Source organism: Manis pentadactyla, chromosome 5 (genome assembly GCF_030020395.1).
Source record: "Manis pentadactyla isolate mManPen7 chromosome 5, mManPen7.hap1, whole genome shotgun sequence".
Lineage (NCBI taxonomy): Eukaryota > Metazoa > Chordata > Mammalia > Pholidota > Manidae > Manis > Manis pentadactyla.
In genome coordinates this window covers 123,773,770-123,797,693 of record NC_080023.1, presented here as the reverse complement: position 1 = coordinate 123,797,693, position 23,924 = coordinate 123,773,770, and the positions used below count along the sequence as shown (strand labels likewise).

General features: G+C 37.5%; 1 protein-coding gene and 1 long non-coding RNA gene across 5 annotated transcripts in view; one reads left to right on the top strand and one right to left on the bottom strand.

The window, feature by feature from the left end:
• The window catches only part of SCOC (short coiled-coil protein), a 39,699-nt gene extending 38,624 nt beyond the window's left edge, over positions 1-1,075 (bottom strand). The window contains exon 1 of one of the 4 annotated variants that reach the window (XM_057502630.1): positions 978-1,075. In XM_057502630.1, the coding sequence (XP_057358613.1) occupies positions 978-1,044 (67 nt within the window). In that variant the 5' untranslated portion in view covers positions 1,045-1,075. The remainder of the gene's footprint in view (positions 1-977) is intronic. The other 3 variants (XM_057502631.1, XM_036930298.2, XM_057502636.1) reach the window with 3 other exon arrangements.
• Positions 1-23,924, top strand: part of LOC118934763 (uncharacterized) — a 94,921-nt gene that overhangs the window by 29,984 nt on the left and 41,013 nt on the right. The window lies entirely within an intron of this gene.

Here is a 23,924-nt window from a genome sequence, read left to right as displayed (position 1 = left end):
CCCATTTTTTCAACAGCGCCAGTACCTTGTGCCTTTCCCTTCATAAAGGCTGAAAATGCTCTTCTTTGATTTCCAAAGCCCCCAGCATGTTTACGCGGTGCCAGCAGGAGAAGCTTAGCTCTGGCTGGCTGGCGGTTTGTGCTAATTGTCTGGTTGCATTTTAGAAAGAGGCTTTTTGAATCTGAGCATTTAGGAAGAAAGTGGAGAAGCGTGGCTGTGTGAAAGAGCAATTCATGTTAAATATTCATGCTCTGCTCTCTGTTAATCAAAATCAGTAACCCTCATTGCTTAGCTGCAGTCCTGCTGGCTTCCTGCTATGAGTGTGCTGAAGGAACTTGGATACGACAACGCAAACAACACACTTGTACCCCAAGACGTGGACACTTATAGGTTTGAAATGTTTCCAGTTAACATTGTGCAACTCAGCATTGTCTGTTTTCTCTGGGATGTTGAATGAGCCATAGTTATCCCTTCTGTCAGCATTTTAGAACCACTACTCCCTTTTTTTCCTTTTCTCATGTAGAATTTAGCAAACTTTGAACTTGCTTAAAACCATTTTCTGAAATAATTCTTAAAGCAAATGGCAGCATATTCTTGTTCGTTTTTCAGAAAAGGTAAAATTATTTTACAAAATAGAGAAGAAATTGGCTATAATGGCACAGAATATGGTAATGATATCGTAGGTAGTTTAGTAACAACTTTGAAGTCATGTGTCCTTCTTTTAGGAAATAAACATTTTATATTTTTGATTTATTTTTAAAAGCATATGTAATACAACTATGGGAACTTTTTAAATAATCAATTAAAAGGAAAAAGTCACTCTTAAATACAAACTTTGTTTTTGTAGCTATATTTTTTCAAGTTTTCTGTAATAAGTATGTTTTACCATTATAATAAAAATAATAAAAGTTATACTTTAAAAAAACTGCAGAGCAGTTGCCAGTGTTTTTTTTTTAATTCACTGGGTTCCTCCTTACCTTTGTCATCTGCAAGAGAAATGTTGGTGAAGGCGCTGTCCTCCTCCTCTTTGCTGGACCCGTCCATCTTGTGCACTTTTCAGGTCTGTTAGAAAAATGAGGGCAGGGAAAAACTGATGTTCTCCCATGTGATCACTCTTGCTAAATCATTAATAAATGAGTGTCCATGCAGGTGCTATCTGATCTTTGCACTAGCCACTGTCTGCTTTCCCCACCTGAGAAGTTTTTACCTGCGTGTTGCATTCCTAACCAGAAATGGTTAGAGACCCGAGTTAAAGAGTTACAATCCTTTACTCAAAGCTGTTTAGCTGGCACTGGGGCTGAACCCTGGCTAGATGCCAGACCTTGCCTTGAATCCAGTGACAGTTTCTTTGGGCTGCACTGCCCAAGAACCTTGCCCCAAAAGCACTGGAATGAGATTGGGATAAAAAATTGAATTTTATATGATTAACATTTCTTTGGACACCTATAATAAATTTCTCAAGGATTTTAGTCAGTGACCTAGTAGCATGACTTGGTTACAAAGCCTCAATTTCTTGTCGTATTTGAGAATGTCTTTTGTAAGGATTAAAAGTGAACAACATGAACTTGATAAATGTCAACCACAATGATAACCACCAGTGATCAGGTATATGTGAAGAAATAAGGTTTGTTAAGTATTGAGTTGATCAGTGCCCTCTCATATAACTGCATATATATATACTTAACCCTATGCAAGTTAATTAAAATGACAGGCTGTCCCTTCTGAGTTTCTAGAGGAGCCCAAGGAGAGGGATGTTGGTCTTACCAGTGCTTAGAGGGCCCTTTGTTACAGGAGGAAGCATTCTTTTACAATTGTTTTTTTTGGTCCCCTAGTCCACATTCATATACACAGACAAACCTGAAGTACTTTAGAATTTCATATAATCACTCTTCTGGAGAAAAAAAATCAGCCAAATTTGATGAAGAATTTTAAGCAGATATTAAAATTGAGTTACTATATTCTACATTCTGCCCTAAGTACTTTGATGCATAGGATTTTTTTCTATACACTAAAATTCATTATTGCTATATCAAGCAAAATGGATGAGAATTGCTGGAAATCCTGAATGTTAAGAATTAAAGTCACTAGAATAGAATTCCCTGTAATTTTCCAAGTATATTCTACAAATATTGAGTGCCTATCCTGTACAAGCTGGGGACTTTGGAAGGTTCAAAGTAAGAGATAGTTATTGCTGTTACTAAGCTTATAAAAAAGTTCAAAAGCAAAAGTCCTGGAGGTTTAGAGAAGGGAAAGAGTATGCCTGGCTAGCAGAACCTGAAAGGGTTAGAGAAGGTGACATTTGAGATATGTGATCAATGTCAAGTGGGATCCTTCAGGAAAAAATGGTAGGTGGTGAGTGCTTTCTCAGAGAAGGGGTGTGGGCAAAGGCTCAGAGATGGGAGCCATCAGGCACGCTTGGAAGCCAAAAGAAGAAGATACATGTAGCTAAGAGGTAGAAGAAATGGTGGAATATAGGTTAAGGTCTTATATAAGAGGGTTTTTAATGCGAGTTATGTAGTCCAAGTACTCTAAAAATTGGACACTAACATGGAATGAAAAGGGTAGGAGAAAACGGGGAGGGAGCCAGGAAAGGTTGGAAAAGCCATGAGACCAAGATGCAAGACTGGCTTGGAGTAAAGATCAAGCTGGATGGAAGGTTTGACTTGTCCTTCAGACCGAGGAGGTTTTGACAAGGTTGTCAAAGAGTACTGAGCCAAAACTGGCCATAAGAGGAGTGCTGTGCCTCCCAGAAATGGCCTCCGTTAGCACTCCTGCAGCACTTGGTTATTGGCTGGGAGCAGCGAAGGGAAGGGAGGCCCTTAGGCAAGCATGGTGCTGGATTTCAGAGCACAGCAGCAGGGGACTTTGGTCAGTTACATTTCTGTAGTTGGGGGTCTGCAAGGCACGTGCTTATAGCTGCCACATGAGCTGCTTTTTCCAGCAACTTTATATATAATCATGGACCAGTACTTTAGGAAGAGTAGAAATACCTCTCTTTGTCAGTCCTAGAGATAATAGCACACAATTGAAAAGTACTTACTATGTGCTAGGCAACAACCCCATGAGGTGGACATTAATATTTAAAAGTTTAAAAGATGATGGAGCTGAGGCATAGAGAGATTAAATAAAAGACAAGCAGGTATGTGACTGGTAGAGCTGAGATTGGAATCCAGGCCCTCTGACCCAATGTCTGTGCTCTTAATCACTATATTAACTATACCTGGTGAAATTATTAGGTAAGGGAGTAGATGGAAGAGGAGAATTAATCAACCTGGCAAAAGAATTTAGAAAACAAAGTGGTTTAAATTGTGTATTTGGACTTTATTTTATTACTCACAGCCAGTTGTACATTTTGTTAGGATTAGCTTAAGCACTTGATTCTTTTCCTTCTTTTTGATTACCTTCAAGGACATTTCTCATGAAATATCCATCATAATGGACAGGAGGATGAAAACAGATCAAATTCAAATCAGTCAGCGTTGCTACATCCCCATAGTCTTTGGGCAAAGTTATGATGGAGAAGATGTTCACTTCTAACTGAAGTGGATAATTATCTGTGGGTTTAAATTATATATGGTGAATATTTACACCCATGTTTTCTTCTAATAGCTTTATTGTTTTAGCTCTTATTTTTAGGTCACTGATGCATTTTTAATTAATTTTTATATATGCAGTAAGGTAGGGGTATATATATGCAGTAAGCTTCATTTTTTTACATTTGGATGTCCAGTTGTTTCAGCACCATTTGTTGAAGAGAATGTTCTTTACCTCATTGAATGTTCTTAACATCCTTATCAAAAATCAGTGGCCTACATGCGTGGGTTTATTTCTGGAATCCCAGTGCCGTTCTATTGGCCTATATATCTTTATGTCAGTAAGGAGTGTTTTGATTACTGTAGCTTTGTGGTAAGTTTTGAAATGTGGAGGTGAGTATGCCAACTTTGTTTTTGTTTTTAAAATAATGTTCTACTTGAGGTCCCTTTCATTTCTATATGAATTTGTGGATTGGCAAAGATTGGCAACGGGTTCTTATATTTAACACCAAAAGCAAGAGCAACAAAAGAAAAAGTGGATTTCATAAAAATTAAAAATTTTCATGCATCAAATACATTATCAAGAATGTAAAATGGAAACCTACAGAATAGGAGAAAATATCTATAAATCACATATGTGATAAGGGTTTAATGCCCACAATATATAAAGAACTCTTACAACTCAACAACAAAAAGACAAACAATCCAGTTTTTTAAATGGGCAAAGAATGTGAGCAAATATTTCTCCAAAGAAGATACACAAATGACCAGTAAACACATGAAAAGATATTCAGTATCATTGGTCATTAAGAAAATGTAAATCAAAACCATAGTGAGACACCACTTCGTACCCATTAGGATGGCTTTAATAAAAACAACAGCAACAAAAATGGAAAATAAGTGTTGGTAAGGATATAAAGAAATAACCTTCATACATTGCTGGTGGGAGTGTACAATGATGTAACCACTGTCTAAAACTTTTTGGTAGTTCCTCAAAAAGTTAAACATAGAGTTACTATATGACCCAGAAATTCCACTTTTAGGTATATACCCAAGAGAAATGCAAACATGTCCACACAGAAACTTGTATATAAATGTTTATGGCAGCATTATTTATAGAAGCCAGAAGGTGGAAACAACCAAATGCCCATCAGTGGCTGAATAGATAAAAACAAATTGTGATATATAAATGCAGTGAGGTATTGTTCAACGGTAAACAGGAACAAAGTACTGATACATGCTGTAACTCTGATGAACCTTGAAAACATTACGTTAAGTAAAAGAAGCTAGACACAAGAAGTCATATATCACATGATCCCTTTTATATGATATATCCAGAATAGGCATGTCCGTAGAGTCAGAAAACAGGGAATGGGGGGAGATGGGAATGTGGATTACTTAATGGTTATGGGGTGTTTTTCTGGGATGATGAAAAAGTTTGAAACTAAAGAGAGTTGGTGGTTGAACTACACTGAGAATACACTAAATGCCACCAAATTGTGTTCTTTATAGTGGTTAATTGCATGTTTTGTAAATTTCACCTGAATTTTAAAAAAGACTAAGAAAATACAATCAGAAAAAAAAAATCGTTCATGTCTTGCCTGTCCCTCCACAGTATAAAAGAACAAATTTAATTAAGTACCCTTAATCATAATATACTCTACAGTTTAAAATTCAACATAAGACCAATCTACCATGTCCCATAGAATTACTAAGGCTAGAAAAGATGTTAAGGTAAGGATACAAATATTTGTTATAATACAATCTTCCCTAAAACAAGTTTCAAAATCACAAACACTAGGGTTAATATGATTGTATAACAAATCATCATCTCATTTTCTAAGTGGAGAGTGTGAGGTGTGTGTGTATGGGTATGTGTATGGGTGTTGGAGGTAACAGAGCTAAACTAAATATAAAATGAAGATAATTAGTAAGCTAATCAGGATTCTCACACTCCCTTTGTGATGATCTCAAAATATCAGTATCAATAATGAAGCACATTGGAAGCTAGTATTCGCTGTGGGTTTTCTCAGAGCTTTTTCTAAGCAGTAACCCAAGAAACATCTCTAAGGGCTCTGAGTAGTAGGAATTACGATGTCTGATGTATATGTAATCAGTAGATTCCTGGAGAAAAACTGGCATTCCTCAGCTGTATAAAAGGTTCTCTTTCTTTAGGAGTAATTTCACATGAGACTATTTGGATATTTTTGACAAATTAGTGCAAATTGGATTCATTCAGCCCATTAGCTACAAAGGTTGATGTGATGGCAGAACTTTATTTTCATCATATGTAGCTAATAACAATAGCTTGTATTTATTGAGTGATCACTCTGTGTTCCCCGCTATTCTAAGTGTTTTATCTGTAACCATCTCATTATTCCTCACGGCTCTATAAGGAAACAGAAACACATGGACAAGATAGTTTGCCCAAGACCCACAGCTGGGAAGTGGCAGAGCTGGGATTCATATCAGGGTCCAAAGCCCACACTCCAGCCACCCTGGGGCGTGGCCTCTCTATTACACATAAATTAAAATACACAAACTGATTAATATTGTATTTTTACCTCTATAGGCTCATTTTAAAGATAATGTTCAAACATGAGTATAAAAGACTGGAAATATTAGGAAATTTTAAATTTGTATTCTTCTTTAGGCTACTATAAACCAGGTTAGTTAGCTATTAGTGTAGATTTTTAAGGAAAACTTTTTCCTTAATTATACTGTTTTAAATGAATTTATCTTTTGGTTTCACAAGTGTATTTAAATTATATATCATTGAAATCATGTATTCCTTGTCAGTAAATACATTGTAATATGCCAATCGCTCACATCAAGGAATCTTTACATAAACAATTAGCTTTACAAATAGGGTGATAAATAATAATATAATTCCTGACTTCACTGATTGATATTCTCTCATAAGACATCAGCTTGGATTCTTCAGCATCTGTAATAGTGAGCCATGACATTCATAATATACTCATTTAGATGAACATGTACCATATATACAAATCTTGTTTAGCAATAAAATTTGATAGCAATTGGTAAAAACAAACAAACATGTAGTGCATATAACATTTTATGATTCAACACAAGGCCATCCAGGGGTTAAGTAATGTTAGTTAATAACTCCTGTTTTTCCCAGTTACCTTTAGGTAATCTACTTAAGGAGCACAAAGATGGCAGATTTTATTTGAATATTCATCAAATATTATGTGCATTTACTGTATTTACAGTATTTTCAAGGGTAAATACTGTTTTTCTTTAAATGCCTTTCAAATTGTTGAATTCTGCTTGGACAACACAGGAGAATCTAAGTTAAATTTTAACACATTGTATTTTATGTATTACCTATAACTTTTAGTCAGTATATAAACTGCTTAGATCTATTCAACATTCATTCAACAAATATTTATTGAACACCTGCTATGTGCTAGGCATTTTCATAGGTGCTGAAGATTTAATAATGAATGAAACAAAAATGTATATATTCTATGTATATACATATATACATATACACACATATATGTATATATACCCAAACACACATACATACAATGGAGAGAAGTGCTAGGAAGGAAAACAATGCAGGGTGAGGGAGACAGAGAGTGAGTGGAGTGTGGGTGTCATTTAATGTAGTGTGTAGAGTGGAAAGGCCTGTCAGATAAGATGACATTTGAGCAGACACCAAAGGAGATGAGGAAACAGCATGAGGCCATCTGAAGGAAGAATGTTTCTGACAGAGAGACCAGCAAGTACAAAGACCTGAAGGTGGGAGTAGGTTCAACACATTCAGAAGAGGTGCACAGGGGACAGGGAGGCTTGAACAATATCCAAAAAGACAGCAGGGGGCTGTCTGATTCTGTAAGGTGGGACGTGTACAGAGGAGAGACAGGATCACACTCAGATTCACTTAGGGTCTCTCTGACTACAGTCAAGAAAAAAATCTGGTTGCAGAGTAGGCAGGGAGGAAGGGCAGCATGAGCAAAGTAAATTAGAAGATCACTGCAATGTGTAGACCAAGAGGTGATGCTGAATTAGACCTGAGTGCCCCTTGTGGAGGGGTAGGAAGTAGTCTGATTTTGGACACACTTCAAATCTGGAACCAAAAGAATTTGCTGATGTGAGGAGTGAGAGAAAGAGGTGAGCCAAGGATGACTCCAAGGTTTTTGACATGAGCAACTAGAAAAGAAGAGACTATTTGCTCAGGTGAGGGAGACTGTGGGAGGAATGAGCACATTGTAGGGAGAAAATGAAGAGTTCACTTTTGGGCATGTCAAGGCTGAGAAGCCTTTAACCATCCAAATGGAGATGTTGATAGGCAATTGATTATGAGTCTGGAGTTCAGGGGAGAGGCCAGGGGAGATACAAACTTGGGAACTGTCCATGACTGACAGTGTGTAAACCATGGACCAGGTGAGATGGCTTAGGCAGTGACATAGGCAGAGCAGAGGAGAGGATGGCTCCTGAATATCGGTGCTTAGAAGTCAGGAATTTGAGGAAGAATCAGTGCCAGAGATGGTGAAGACAGTCAGCATGGAAGAAGGACAATCTAAGGATCTGGGCCCTGGAAGCCAGATGAAGAGACTGTTTCCAAAGGACAGGCTGACCAACAGGGTCACAGCTGTTGTCAGGCCAGATGAGGCAAGGACTGAGAAATGGTCACATGCAAGGTGTTTAACTGAATGCCTGGTTTCAGTGTCCTACTACACAAATTATTAACCAATGAGAAAAATTCACAGCTACAAAAGTAAGGAGCTGGGGAGTGGGTCAGGAAATGAAAATTACAAAGAAAAAGGCAACTTGGAAAATATGTGCAAGACCTTTCAGCAGGGTGAACTGGAAGCAGAAAACAGGATGGAAAATGTTCATTTCCATAGCTCGGTGGTGGATCCAGACTTTCTCTTTGGGAGGAACTTAAGGTCAGCATTCTGATTGGAAGGGGCAAGTGGGCAACTTGCCTTGGAGTTGCACTTTACATGAGATTAAGAAAATGTCATTGTGCTCATCAAAGAGCTGGGGATGGGGGTAGAATTAAAAATTCCCCCCCACATTCCTGGGAAGCCAATACTGCCCAGACTCTGGGGCTGTCGAATATGGTTGTGCAATGGTTCCTGTACAGAGCTGCCAGGTGAGGGAAAATGGGGCCTGAAATCCTTCCCAAGCTCTGCACACGAAGCCATGCCCCAGACCTCATAGGCGTGTCTTTCTCCATTTTGTATATGTGCTAGTGGTGACCCTACATCATTGCAACAGAAACAGAATCAAACTATATTTATAAATTAAGTTCTTGTATTAAAGAGAAAAACTGCCAGCACTTACTTTACCACCTGAAAATTCTTCATAATCTGTAAAATGTTTTTGAAAATTGAGCTATCCTTATTTTCATGTCCATATCCTTACTAGGCATTTATTGTTGCTAATGCCTCCAAAGTCAGTTGCCTCCTGTTATTAAAACATGTCTACTTTTGAGAAGAATAAAGCAGTGAATTAAATCTAAAGCAATGAATTAAATCTCACTTCAGAACGATTTCACATGCTTTCCGAGAGCCAAATTGACACTTGCTTGTGTCAAAACTCTGCAGTCTTCATCCGAAAAACTTGATTGGTGGCTTGCTAAGGTCAATATGACCCTATTATTCTGGCTGTGTTGGCTCCCTCTGGGGGATAGACTACATGAACATTAGTTTTGGGTGCTCTATAGCAAAAAGCTTCAGCGTTTTGAAGTCTTGAAGGCTTGCCTATTCAAAGTCACAGGTTTGCCATGATTATGTGCTGCATATGCACAGGGCCCTTTGGGAACAGTGGGCTGGGAGGTAGTAGGGAGAGGATTTGTCAGGGTAGCAGTGGTGATCTTATAAACATGTGTCAGATGGAATTGCTATTGATGGGCAAAGGGCTTCTAAAATTTTTGTTTTGCAGTATAGCATGTATAAAGTATATGAATTTAAGATTATAGATATATAATATATATTTATATCCAACCCTCAGATCTAAAAACATTTCCAGAACCTCAGGATAAGGCTTGTTAAAAGCTGGTTTGTTTGTAGCATTCAGATTTATTTTGCAGCAGAGAAAACACTGTCGCTACAAAACCGCAGTCAGTAGTCCACCTAAGACAATGTGGGGAATAATTTGTTAAATGCCTTGAGATGAAAACACGTTAGGTACAAAGGTGGACTCTGAGTGGCACACAGGTTTATACCCTCCACTCTAAAGTGAAAAGTACTCATTTTTGTCCCTTCGCTTAGTTGCAATGTCTTTGCTTTTCTTGAACAAATTTCCAATTCCATTCCCTCCCTTCAGTTCAAAACACTTTGACTGAGTGTTGTGTGCCTAGGACTGTGGGTACAGAATGCCTAGTTTCAGTGTCCTACTACAGGGCTCTGCCCTCCAAGATCTCACAGACCAGTTAAGTTTAAAGCAGAAAAAGGAAATGGGTGATTCCAACCCAGTGTGTTAAATGTGACAATAATAGTAGCTAACATTTAGAGTATGTCTCAGCATCAAATTTTCTCTCATGACCTTACCTGCATCACCTCATTTGAACCTTGTCACTGTTCCTATTACTTTACTGATGAGGAAATGAAAGCACAGAAAGGCTGGTGATTTGCCTAAGGACAATATGGCTAGTGAAAGTGGCTGCCAGCATTTGGCACTGGCACCCACATGTGTATGGACTTCCCTGCAGCTGTTTCTCAAGCATGGTGTTTGCAGGCACGTGCAGGGAGTGGAGGGAACAGGGAGATCTTACTCTATCTTGTCTATTGAGCTCTCCAACAAGAAGCCATACTCAACTCTACAGAAAAATATTCCAGTCTGTGTCTTTCTCTGACACAGCCCTAGTGCAACCCCCAAGTCGCTTTCTTACAGAGCAAGAGCTGGCTGCACCATTGTAAAAACTCAAAGGCATGTTTTATTTTCATATGAAATATAGTAAAAATTACTCCAGTGAACACTTGACTGTTCATTGCTGGGTCATGAATTTCTCCAGATCACATATAATTAACAGAATTAGGTGTTATACAATCTTTTATATATTTCTATTTAGATTGGTAAGTTATGGGTGCTATCCACCTATAAGTGATTATTTTTTGCAGTCTTGAAAGCACAATAGAAGCATTACTGCTACCTTAAGGTTCAAATAGTTCAAAACAGATCAGTGTAGTGGTGCAAGATTTTAAAATCCCACCTGAGGGTGTTATTTCCATCTCTTTATCAGAATTTTCTCAGCAGGCAAAGACTCGGGACAAAGATAACAGAGCCTTCCCTCATCATTGCCAAGTCTTTTCTCCTCAAGCGCAGCTGAACCACGTCCATCTGCGCCACTGGGAGAGCTTCATATTCAGACTCCTCAGAGGGCGAGGGCCAAGCTCCCCTCACACAGGATTCTATTTATCACAGTCTATGTGCAGATGAGAATAGACTGTAACAGGGTCTAGTAGTAGTTATGATGATGTTAATGTGGGAAGTGATTCCCAGCCTCTTCAAGTCATCTTATAAGACATCCAGGTATGTTATAAAAAATGAGGTTTGTGTGATTATCAGAAGAGAAAATAATGGCAGGAACATTGAGTACTGTCAACAATAGTCATGCCTGCCCACCTCAAAAGACTCAGCCACATTGTGAGCAGTGATTTGGTTTTACCAATTTAATGTTATTCAATTATTAGTTATTAGATTGAGCTTTATTGGGGTTACAGTTGTGCTATAGTTTCATAGCTGTATAAGAATTGTAAGCATAAATATATATGTACATATTTGTATTTTTATACATGTTCTTAAAACAGGATGATAAAAGATGTCAACATTCTGAGTTAAAAACCCGGGAGAAGATTTTCTCCTTAAAACAGGGCTTGGCAGGGGTTGCGGGTGGGAGCTGTTCCTGCATATTACTTAAGTTTGATGAATACTGTACTGTAACCCTCAGACCTACAGAGGGAGACAAACACAGGCCTTGCTCTTCAGGAGCTTACATTAATACAGCATTCATCACAGTGGACACAAGAGAAGAGGTTGTACACCAACTTTTTTGAAGTCATGACACTGTATTTATTGCTGTTTGTTTTTTGACACTCTTAATTTACTACTCAGCAAATACTTTATTTTCTGCATTTCCTCTTGGGAACTCCCTGACATACCTGTTGGTGTTTTTCAATGTGTATATAATACAGTTCATTTTTTTGTAATGCACAGTTTTATGGGGTTTGACAAAAGCATAGATTCATGTATCTACCACCACAGTATCAGACAGAACATTACACTACTCTAAAAACTACCTGGTGTGACTCCTTTGTGGGAAATCTTTCCCCTTTTCCCCTGGCTACTATTGAACTGTTTTCTATTCTCATAGATGTAATTTTTCCAAAATTTAATGGAGATGTAGTTATACAATATGTAGCCTTTTGGATCTGACTTCTTTCACTTACAGAATGCATTTAAGATTCACTGTGTCAATGAACAGCTCATTCATTTGTATTGCCAAGTAATAGTCCAATACATGGATATATCAAGTTCATTTATCTATTACCTTGTTGGACATCTTGGTTGTTTCCAGTTTGAGATGACCATGAATAAAGTTGTTGCAAGCATTCCTATATAACTTTTTGTGTGAACCTAAGTTTTCAACTTGTTTGGAATTGAAATACCTAGGAGGGGATTTCTGGGTTGTGTTGTAAATATGTATTCAATTTTATAAGAAACAACCTGTCTTCCAGCATGATTATACTATTTTGCATGTTCAGCCACAATGAATTAGTGTTCCTCCTGTTCTGCATCCTCACCAGAATGTGGTACTGTCAGATTTTTTTTTTTTTATTTTTCCAATTCTAGAGTGTGTAGTGCTGTCACATTATGGTTTTCATTTGCTTTTTCCTAATAACAAATGATGTCGAGTATCTTTTATACGCTTATTTCCTGTTTGGTGAAGATATCTGGTGAATTTTTTTAATATCAGATATCTGGTGATGTTTGGTAAATATCTGTTCAGATCTTTGCTCACTTTAACAATTAGGCTGTTTCTTTTATCATTGTTGACTTGTAAGATGTTATCGATTGTGGATACAAGTTTTTGGCAGAGCAAAGATTTATGTTTTAGTGAAGTCCAGTTCATCAATTTTTTTCTTTCATGGATTGTGCTTTTAGTGTTAAACCCAATATCATGCAAATTTCCTGCTAGGTTTTCTTTTAGATGTTTTACTGTTTTATGTTCTACTTACAGGTTTATGATTCATTTTTAGTTAACTTTCTTCAATGTGTGGATATGTATAGAGGTTTATTTTTTTACCTATGGATATCCAATTGTTCCAGCATCAGTTTTTAAAAAGTATCTCCTATATGCATTGCATTGTCTTGGCACCTTTGTCAAAATCAGTTAACTATATTTCTGTGGGTCTATTTATGAATTCTCTATTCTGTTCCTTTACACTATACATCTGTCCTTTGGCCAGTACAACCTAGCTTGATTACTGTAGCTTTACAGTAAGTCTTAAAACCCTATAGAGTGAATCTTCCAACTTTTTTTTTTCCAGAATTGTTTTGGCTAATCTAAACCTTTACTTTTCCATATAAATTTTAGAATTGGCTTGTCATCTATAAAAAACTTACTGGGATTTCAATTGTGATTGCATTGAATCTACAGATCAAATTGGGGAGAAATGACATGGTAATAATATTGATGCTTCCAAACCACGAACACAGTATTTTTCTCAATATATTTAGATTTTCTTTAATACATCTCATCAGTATAGTTTTCAGCATCTCCTGCACATCTTTTTTTAGATATATATCTAAGTACTTAAATTTTGTTATAATTGTAAATGCTGTTGTTTCTTAATATCATATTCCAGTTATTAATTGACAGACTATAGGAATATGATTGCCTTTTATATATTAACCTTTTTAAACTTACTAGTTCAGTAGTGTTTTTGTAGATCTTTAGAACTGTCTACATTGATAACCATGTTTTTTTTCAAATAGAAACAGTTGTATTTTCTTCCTTTCAAGTCTATATTCCTTTTATTTATTTTTCTTAGCCTATTTCACTGGCTATGACTTCCAGTATGATTTTGAATAGGTATAGTGGGAGTGGACATGCTTGCCTTATTCCTAAACTAGGGGGGAAAACATTCAGTATTTTACCTGTAAGATGCCATTAGCTATAAGCTCTTTATAGATACTCTATATAAGGCAAAGGAAGTTCCTTTCTGTTACTGATTTTATGGCAGTTTTATCATGAATGGATGTTGAATTTTGGTTTTGCTCCCCCCAGAAAACCAAAATATTAATATGGTGAATTATATTGATTGATTTTTAAATTTGAAACAGTCTTGTATTCCTGGGATCTTGGATAAATCCTAATGGGTCCTATATTATCCCTTTTATGTATTGCTAGATTCAGTTTGCTAGCATTTTGTGGAGAATTTTTGACTTTCTATTTATGAAGTATCTTGGTCTGTAGTTTTCTTGCAGTCTTGTTTGGTGCTTAGGGCTTGCTAATCTCACAAAATTAAAGTGAGAAATATTTCCTTCTTTTCTATATTCTGAAAGATATTGTGTGTAATTGACATTATTTCTTCCTTACATGTTTTGTGGAGTTTACTAGTGAAACCATCTGGGTTTTCTCTTTGAAAGTTTTTAAACTACAAATTCAATTTATTTAATAGATATAGGAATATTCTGGTTAGGTATTTGTTCTTAAGTGAACTTTGGCAGTTTGGGCCCTTCAAGGAATTGGCCCATTTTATCTAAGTTGATGAATTTATGAACATGTTGTTTGTAGTATTCCCTTATTATGCTTTCATGCCTATGAAATCAGTAACAATGTCCCCCTTTTTCATTTCTGATATTGGTAAATTGTATCCTTCTCTTTTGCTTGGTCAGCTTGACCAGAGGTTTCTCAATTTTATGACTTTACCAAGAATCAGCTTTTGGTTTAATAGATTTAATGTGTTGTCTTCTGTTTTCAATTTCATTGATTTCTGTTCTATATGATTTACTTTAATCTGCTTGCTTTAGACTTGATTTGCTACTTTTGTTTTTTTAAGATGGAATATTAGGTCACTGAATTCAGTCCTTTCTATTGCTATTTTCTAATGTAAGCACTTAATCTAAAGATGATCTAATTGCATCCTACAAATTTTTGATAAGTTGTATTTTTATTTCTATTTAGTTAAAAAGTTTTTCAGTTTCCCTGAAACCTTACTCTTTGACCCATAGATTATTTAGACATGTATTGCTTAATTTCTAAATGTTTGGGTATTTGCCAAATATCTTTCTATTATGGGTGTTATCTTTCTATTATTAATTCCATATGGTTTGAGAATATACTTTGCATATTTTCTCTTTGTATAAACTGTTAAGGTTTTTTCTGGCTGAGAATATTCTCTATGCACTTGAGAAGAATGTATATGCTGCTGCTATTGAATTCACTGCACCATAAATGTCAAATGAGACAGGTTGGTTGGTGGTATTGTTCTGATCATCTACATCCTTACTGATTTTTCTGCCTACTTGTTCTATCGGTTTCTGAGAGAGGTGTTGAAGTTTCCATCTAAAATTGTAGATTTGTCTATTTTTCTTTAAGGTCTACCAGTTTTTGCCTCATGTATTTTGAAGCTTGTTGTTGGGTGCATATACACTTAAGATCGTTATATTTTCTTGGAGAACTGACCTCTATTTCATAATGTAATATCTTCTTTATCTTTGATAATATTCCCTTTTATGAAGTCTACTTTGTCTAAAATTAATGTAAGAACTTTGTTAGACTTTGCATTATGTATCTTTCTCCATCCTTTAATTTTTAACCTAAATATGCATCTATATTTAAGTGGGTTTCTCATAGACTCCATATACTTGGGTCTTGTTTTTTTTAGTCAATGCCAGTCATTTCTGTCTTTTAACTGACATGTTTAGAGTGTTCATATTAAAAATAATTATTGATATGACTTGATTAAAAACTACCACTTAGTAGGTGTTTTTATTTGTTTCACTTATTATTTCTTTTTACCTCCTTTTCTGCCTTCTATGGGTTTAATTTAACATTAAAAAATTTTTTTAATGCTTGCCCTATAGTTTACTATATATTTAAAAAATCTGAATCCACCTTCAAATAATGTATTACACATGTAGTTCAAGAACCTTATAATGGTATATTCCCAATTCCTCTCTCCCCCTCGTGTGCCCTTGTTCTCATACATTTCACTTTTATATATGCTATAAACCGCAACATATTGTTAGTATTGTTGCTTTTTTTTAAGTTATCAAAGAGCTACCATTATTTTTAGAGCAATTAAAATAAGACAAAAATGGTTTTATAAGCCTTTCATTTAATCTATTTCTGACCCTCCTCATTCCTGGTGAGACTCAGTTTCCTAACATATATCATATTCTTCTACCCTGAAGAACTTCCTTTGGCTTTTCTTGTAAGGTAGGTCTACAGCTTGTAGGTAAGTCCCTATATTTTTGTTTGTCTGATAAAGTCTTTATTGTTTCTGTCCTTTAAAAGGACATTTTTTCTGGATGTAGAATTCTGGATTGATATTTTTTCCCCTTTCAGCACAGTGAAAATATTCTATTTCACAGTTTCTCACTAAGAAGTCTGCTGTAGGGGGGCGGAGCCAACATGGCGGCGTGAGTAGGACAGTGGGAATCTCCTCCCAAAAACATATATACTTTTGAAAATACAACAAACACAACTAGCCTTAAAAGAGAGACCAGAAGATGCAGGACAGTGGCCAGACTGCAGCTACACCAGCGAGAACCCAGCGCCTGGTGAAAGGGGTGAGATACAAGCCCCAGCCCGGCGGGACCGAGCGCCCCTCCCCCCAGCTCCCGGCGGGAGAAGAGTAGGCAGAGCGGGAGGGAGACGGAGCCCAGGACTGCTGAACACCCAGCCCCAGCCACCCCCACCAGAGCACAGACACAGTGCATGGAGGGAGGGCCCTGGATACTAGGGAAACAGGGCAACAAGACCTCGGAGCGGGTGCCGAAGCTGATGCCCCTGTGACAAAGAAAAGCGGGGGCTTTTTGAAAGTCTTAAAGGGACAGGGACTTAACAGCTTGACGGAAACAACACAGGTCATAGTCCAGCAGCTGGAAATTACAGGGAAAACCGGGCGCACTAACCCCCTGGGCAACAGCTCTGAGACCCCTCACGGAGGTAAACAGCCAAACAGCCCCCCCATCCATTACCCCTCCGGGCGCTGAGAAAGCAGAGAAGCAGCCTGAGAAAAACTCCGCCCACAGAAAGGGAAATTCCTCCCTTCCGGCCAGGCAAGACACAAAGACCCAGTCTACACGCAATTACCCAACACAAGCCACTAGGGGTCGCAGTTGTCCCAGTAAAGAAAGGCCAGTAGCAAGTGAAAATTTTGGCCCTCCCAGCTGACAGTCAATAGCACCTGTCAACATGAAAAGGCAAAAAAATATGATCCAGACAAGACTAACCCAGACAGCTTCGGCATCTGCTACATCTTCCCCTGAGAAGGAATCTGGGGAGACAGATTTAGCCAGTCTTCCTGAAAAAGAATTCAAAACAAAAGTCATAACCATGCTGATGGACTTGCAGAGAAATATGCAAGAACTAAGGAAGGAGAATACAGAAATAAAACAAGCTCTGGAAGGACTTCAAAACAGAATGGACGAGATGCAAGAGACCATTAATGGACTAGAAAACAGAGAACAGGAACGCAGAGAAGCTGATGCAGAGAGAGATAAAAGGATCTCCAGGAATGAAAGAATTTTAACAGAGCTGAGTGACCAATCTAAAAGGAACAATATATGAATTATAGGTATACCAGAAGAAGTAGAGAGAGAAAAGGGGATAGAAAATGTCTTTGAAGAAATAATTGCTGTAAACTTCCCCAAACTAGGGGAAGAAATGGCCTCTCAGACAACAGAGGTACACAGAACTCCCATGACAAGGGATCCAAGGAGGGCAACACCAAGACACAAAATAATTAAAATGGCAAAGATCAAAGACAAGGACAAAGTATTAAAGGCAGCCAGAGAGAAAAAAAAGGTTACCTACAAAGGAAAACCCATAAGGCTATCATCAGACTTCTCAACAGAAACCCTACAGGCCAGAAGAGAATGGCATGACATACTTAATGCAATGAAACAGAAGGGCCTCGAACCAAGACTACTGTATCCAGCACAAATATCATTTAAATATGAAGGAGGGATTAAACAATTCCCAGACAAGCAAAAGTTGAGGGAATTTGCCTCCCACAAACCACCTCTACAGGGCATCCTACAGGGACTGCTCTAGATGGGAGCACTCCTAAAAAGAGCACAGAACAAAACACCCAACATATGAAGAATGGAGGAGGAGGAATAAGAAGGGAGAGAAATAAAGAATCATCAGACCGTGTTTATAATAGCTCAACAAGTGAGTTAAGTTAGACAGGAAGATAGTAAAGAAGCTACCACTAAACCTTTGGTAACCACAAACTTAAAGCCTGCAATGGCAATAAGTTCATACCTTTCAATAATCACTCTAAATGTAAATGGACTGAATGCACCAATCAAAAGACACAGAGTAATAGAATGGATAAAAAAGCAAGATCCATCCATATGCTGCTTACAAGAGACTCACCTCAAACCCAAAGACACGCACAGACTTAAAGTCAAGGGATGGAAAAAGATATTTCCAGCAAACAACAGAAGAAAGCAGGTGTTGCAATTTTGGTATCAGACAAAACAGACTTCAAAATAAAGAAAGTAACAAAAGACAAAGAAGAACATTACATAATTATAAAGGGCTCAGTCCATCAAGAGGATATAACCATTATAAATATATATGCACCCAATACAGGAGCACCAACATACCTGAAACAAATATTAACATAACTAAAGGAGGAAATAGAATGCAATGCATTCATTCTAGGAGACTTCAACACACCACTCACTCCAAAGGACAGATCCACCAGACAGAAAATAAGTAAGGACACAGAGGCACTGGACAACTCACTAGAACAGATGGACCTAGTAGACATCTACAGAACTCTACATCCAAAAGCAACAGGATACACATTCTTCTCAAGTGCACATGGAACATTCTCCAGAATAGACCACATAATAGGCCACAAAAAGAGCCTTAGTAAATTCCAAAAGATTGAAATCCTACCAACCAACTTTTCAGACCACAAAGGCATTAAACTAGAAATAAACTGTTCAAAGAAAGCAAAAAGGCTCACAAACACATGGAGGCTAAACAACACGCTCCTAAATAATCAATGGATCAATGACCAAATCAAAATGGAGATCCAGCAATATATGGAAACAAATGACAACAACAACACTAAGCCCCAACTTCTGTGGGACACAGCAAAAGCAGTCTTAAGAGGAAAGTATATAGCAATCCAAGCATATTTAAAAAAGGAAGAACAAGCCCAAATGAACGGTCTAATATCACAATTATCGAAATTGGAAAAAGAAGAACAAATGAGGCCTAAGGTCAGCAGAAGGAGGGACATAATAAAGATCAGAGAAGAAATAAATAAAATTGAGAAGAATAAAAGAATAGCAAAAATCAATGACACCAAGAGCTGGTTCTTTGAGAAAATAAACAAAATAGATAAGCCTCTAGCCAGACTTATTAAGAGGAAAAGGGAGTCAACACAAATCAACAGCATCAGAAACGAGAAAGGAAAAATCACGACGGACCCCGCAGAAATACAAAGAATTATTAGAGACTACTATGAAAACCTATAAGCTAACAAACTGGGAAACCTAGGAGAAATGGACAACTTCCTAGAAAAATACAGCCTTCCAAGACTGACCCAAAAAGAAACAGAAAATCTAAACAGACCAATTACCAGCAACGAAATTGAAGCGGTAATCAAAAAACTACCAAAGAACAAAACCCCCGGGCCAGATGGATTTACCTCGGAATTTTATCAGACATACAGGGAAGACATAGTACCCATTCTCCTTAAAGTTTTCCAAGAAATAGAAGAGGAGGGGATACTCCCAAACTCATTCTATGAAGCTAACATCACCCTACTACCAAAACCAGGCAAAGACTCCACCAAAAAAGAAAACTACAGACCAATATCCCTGATGAACGTAGACGCAAAAATACTTAACAAAATTTTAGCAAACCGAATTCAAAAATACATCAAAAGGATCATACACCATGACCAAGTGGGATTCATCCCAGGGATGCAAGGATGGCACAACATTCGAAAGTCCATCAAGTCAACATCATCCACCACATCAACAAAAAGAAAGACAAAAACCACATGATCATCTCCATAGATGCTGAAAAAGCATTTGACAAAGTTCAACATCCATTCATGTTAAAAACTCTCAGCAAAATGGGAATAGAGGGCAAGTACCTCAACATAATAAAGGCCATCTATGATAAACCCACAGCCAACATTATATTGAACAGCGAGAAGCTGAAAGCATTTCCGCTGAGATCGGAAACTAGACAGGGATGCCCACTCTCCCCACTGTTATTTAACATAGTACTGGAGGTCCTAGCCATGGCAATCAGACAAAACAAAAAAATACAAGGAATCCAGATTGGCCAAGAAGAAGTTAAACTGTCACTATTTGCAGATGACATGATACTGTACATAAAAAACCCTAAAGACTCTACCCCAGAACTACTAGAACTGATATCGGAATACAGCAAAGTTGCAGGATACAAAATCAACACACAGAAATCTGTGGCCTTCCTATACACCAACAATGAACCAACAGAAAGAGAAATCAGGAAAACAATTCCATTCACAATTGCATCAAAAAAAATAAAATACCTAGGAATAAACCTAACCAAAGAAGTGAAAGACTTATACTCTGAAAACTACAAGTCACTCTTAAAAGAAATTAAAGGGGATACTAACAGATGGAAACGCATCCCATGCTCATGGCTAGGAAGAATTAATATCGTCAAAATGGCCATCCTGCCCAAAGCAATATACAGATTTGATGCAATCCCTATGAAACTACCAGCAACATTCTTCAATGAACTGTAACAAATAATTCAAAAATTCATATGGAAACACCAAAGACGCCGAATAGCCAAAGCAATCCTGAGAAAGAAGAATAAAGTAGGGGAGATCTCACTCCCCAACTTCAAGCTCTATTATAAAGCCATAGTAATCAAGACAATTTGGTACTGGCACAAGAACAGAGCCACAGACCAATGGAACAGACTAGACAATCCAGGCATTAACCCGGACATATATGGTCAATTAATATTTGATAAAGAAGCCATGGACATACAATGGCGAAATGACAGTCTCTTCAACAGATGGTGCTGGCAAAACTGGACAGCTACATGTAGGAGAATGAAACTGGACCATTGTCTAACCCCATATACAAAAGTAAACTCAAAATGGATCAAAGACCTGAATGTAAGTCATGAAACCATTAAACTCTTGTAAGAAAACATAGGCAAAAACCTCTTAGACATAAACATGAGTGACCTCTTCTTGAACATATCTCCTCGGGCAAGGAAAACAACAGCAAAAATGAACAAGTGGGACTATATTAAGCTGAAAAGCTTCTGTACAGCAAAAGACACCATCAATAGAACAAAAAGGAACCCTACAGTATGGGAGAATATATTTGAAAATGACACATCCGATAAAGGCTTGACGTCCAGAATATATAAAGAGCTCACACGCCTCAACAAACAAAATAGAAATAACCCAATTAAAAAATGGGCAGAGGAACTGAACAGACGGTTCTCCAAAAAAGAAATACAGATGGCCAACAGACACATGAAAAGATGCTCCACATTGCTAATTATCAGAGAAATGCAAATTAAAACTACAATGAGGTATCACCTCACACCAGTAAGGATGGCTGCCATCCAAAAGACAAACAACAACAAATGTTGGCGAGGCTGTGGAGAAAGGGGAACCCTCCTACACTGCTGGTGGGAATGTAAATTAGTTCAACCATTGTGGAAAGCAGTATGGAGGTACATCAAAATGCTCAAAACAGACTTACCATTTGACCCAGGAATTCCACTCCTAGGAATTTACCCTAAGAATGCAGCAATCAAGTATGAGAAAGACCAATGTACCCCTATGTTTATCATAGCACTATTTACAATAGCCAAGAATTGGAAGCAACCTAAATGTCCATCTATAGATGAATGGATAAAGAAGATGTGGTACATATACACAATGGAATACTACTCAGCCATAAGAAAAGGTCAAATCCTACCATTTGCAGCAACATGGATGGAGCTGGAGGGTATTATGCTCAGTGAAACAAGCCAAGCAGAGAAAGAGAAATACCAAATGATTTCACTCATCTGTGGAGTATAAGAACAAAGGAAAAACTGAAGGAACAAAACAGCAGCAGAATCACAGAACTCAAGAATGGACTAACAGGTACCAAAGGGAAAGGGACTGGGGAGGATGGGTGGGTAGGGAGGGATAAGGGGGGGGAGAAAAAGAGGGGTATTAAGATTAGCATCCATAGAGGGGTGAGAGAAAGGGGAGGGCTGTACAACACAGAGAAGACAAGTAGTGATTCTACAACATTTTGGTACGCTGATGGACAGTGACTGTAAAGGAGTACATAGGGGGGACCTGGTATAGGGGAGAGTCTAGTAAACAAAGTATTCGTCATGTAAGTGTAGATTAATGATAAAAAAAATAAAAGAAAAAGCAGTTCCTGTGTGGTGACCTCCAATGAGTTCTACACAATGATATAAAGGGCATATAAAAGTGTAGGCAAAGGGTCTGTTTGTGTTTATACGGATGATCAAAGCCTAATTGGGCTAACCTGAAAATGAACTAAGATACGATATGAAAAAGAACTTCCAACATCAGCACTCTCGGGAAGACTCATGACAGAAGATGATCAGCAAAAAAAAAAAACCCCAACAAAGATCCACGCACTGCCACAGGTATAGATGCACTCATCCCACCCGTTCCTGGACTTGCCATGGGAATGATGAAGGAGATATCTAAGCTGGCCTGTGCATACAGTAAAACAACAAATTTGACTGGATCTATACTGTTGGAACTCAACCAAGAATTAGGAGAAGTGCAAATTGTAGCACTCCAAAATCTTACAACCACAGACTATTTACTGTTAAAAGAACATATGGGATGTGAACAGTCCCCAGGAATGGGTTGTTTTAATTTATCTGAATTCTCTCAGACTGTTCAAGTTCAGTTGGACAATATCCACCATATCATAGATAAGTTTTCACAAATGCCTAAGGTGCCTAACTGGTTTTCTTGGTTTCACTGGAGATGGCTGGTAATTACAGGTATGCTTTGGTTATGTAACTATACTCCTATTATGTTAATGTGTGTGCGCAATTTAATTAGTAGTTTAAAACCTATCCATGCTGAAGTTACTCTACAAGAAGATATGTCAAAGAAATAATCAATCTTCCCAGGTTTTCTTCTGCCTGCTACTTCTATAGCTTTTCTTCTTCCTACCTAATTACAACCTTTAAATAGAACTCGTGCCACATGTCGAATTTACCGAGTATCATAATTCTTCCAAGTGGTAAAGACACCTCAAGACAAATGCTGGGCATAGAAGCCACAGGGCATAAATATGCAAAGAAGTAAAAAGGTAACCTTTTCAAACAATAAGGCTTCTCTCTCACTTACCAACTTAACATTTCCCTGTATGGCCCCGGAAGATGACTGGTTAGCCAGAGACGGGTAAGATTCCTCAAGGGAGGAACAACCTAAGACAGGCACAGTTGCAGGGGGCCATCAGGTGAGAAAATGGGGATCAGCAGAGGTGAGGCTTAGAACCTCCCCCCTCATGTTCTGAGAGAAATCTTCTGCATACATGGATGTTTTATTGCCCTTGTCTAGCTCGGATTAACACATAGTCTACAGGCACACACCTGATCATCTACATTTGCTCTCTTACAACACTAAACTCTGTTTCCTACCTTTATCTCGTATCTACCTACCACCTCAGCATTTTATTAAAATCAATAATAATAAAGAGAGAAATGTGGTATCCACATATAAATCAAGTTTAAAAATCAAATGAATATTCATATTTGAACTGACTGTTTATAGTTCATAACACATGAACAAAACCGAAAGCTTCTGTGATGACATCCCTTGTAATGTTCACCATGAAACTTATTCACTATGTAAGAATTTGTACTCCATGTAAGAACTTGTTCATTATGCATCAGAAGATTGGAGACTGACAAAAATTAGGCTTGGGGTGGATTAATGATTGTGCATTGAGTATTGACCCCCCTATACAGAATTTTATTGTTGTTAACAACCATTTGATCAATAAATATGAGAGATGCCCTCACAAATATATATATATATATATATATATATATATATATATATACATATATATATATATATAAACACACTTCCAATTGTAAAATAAATAAGTAACCGGGATGTAATGTATAGCATAAGG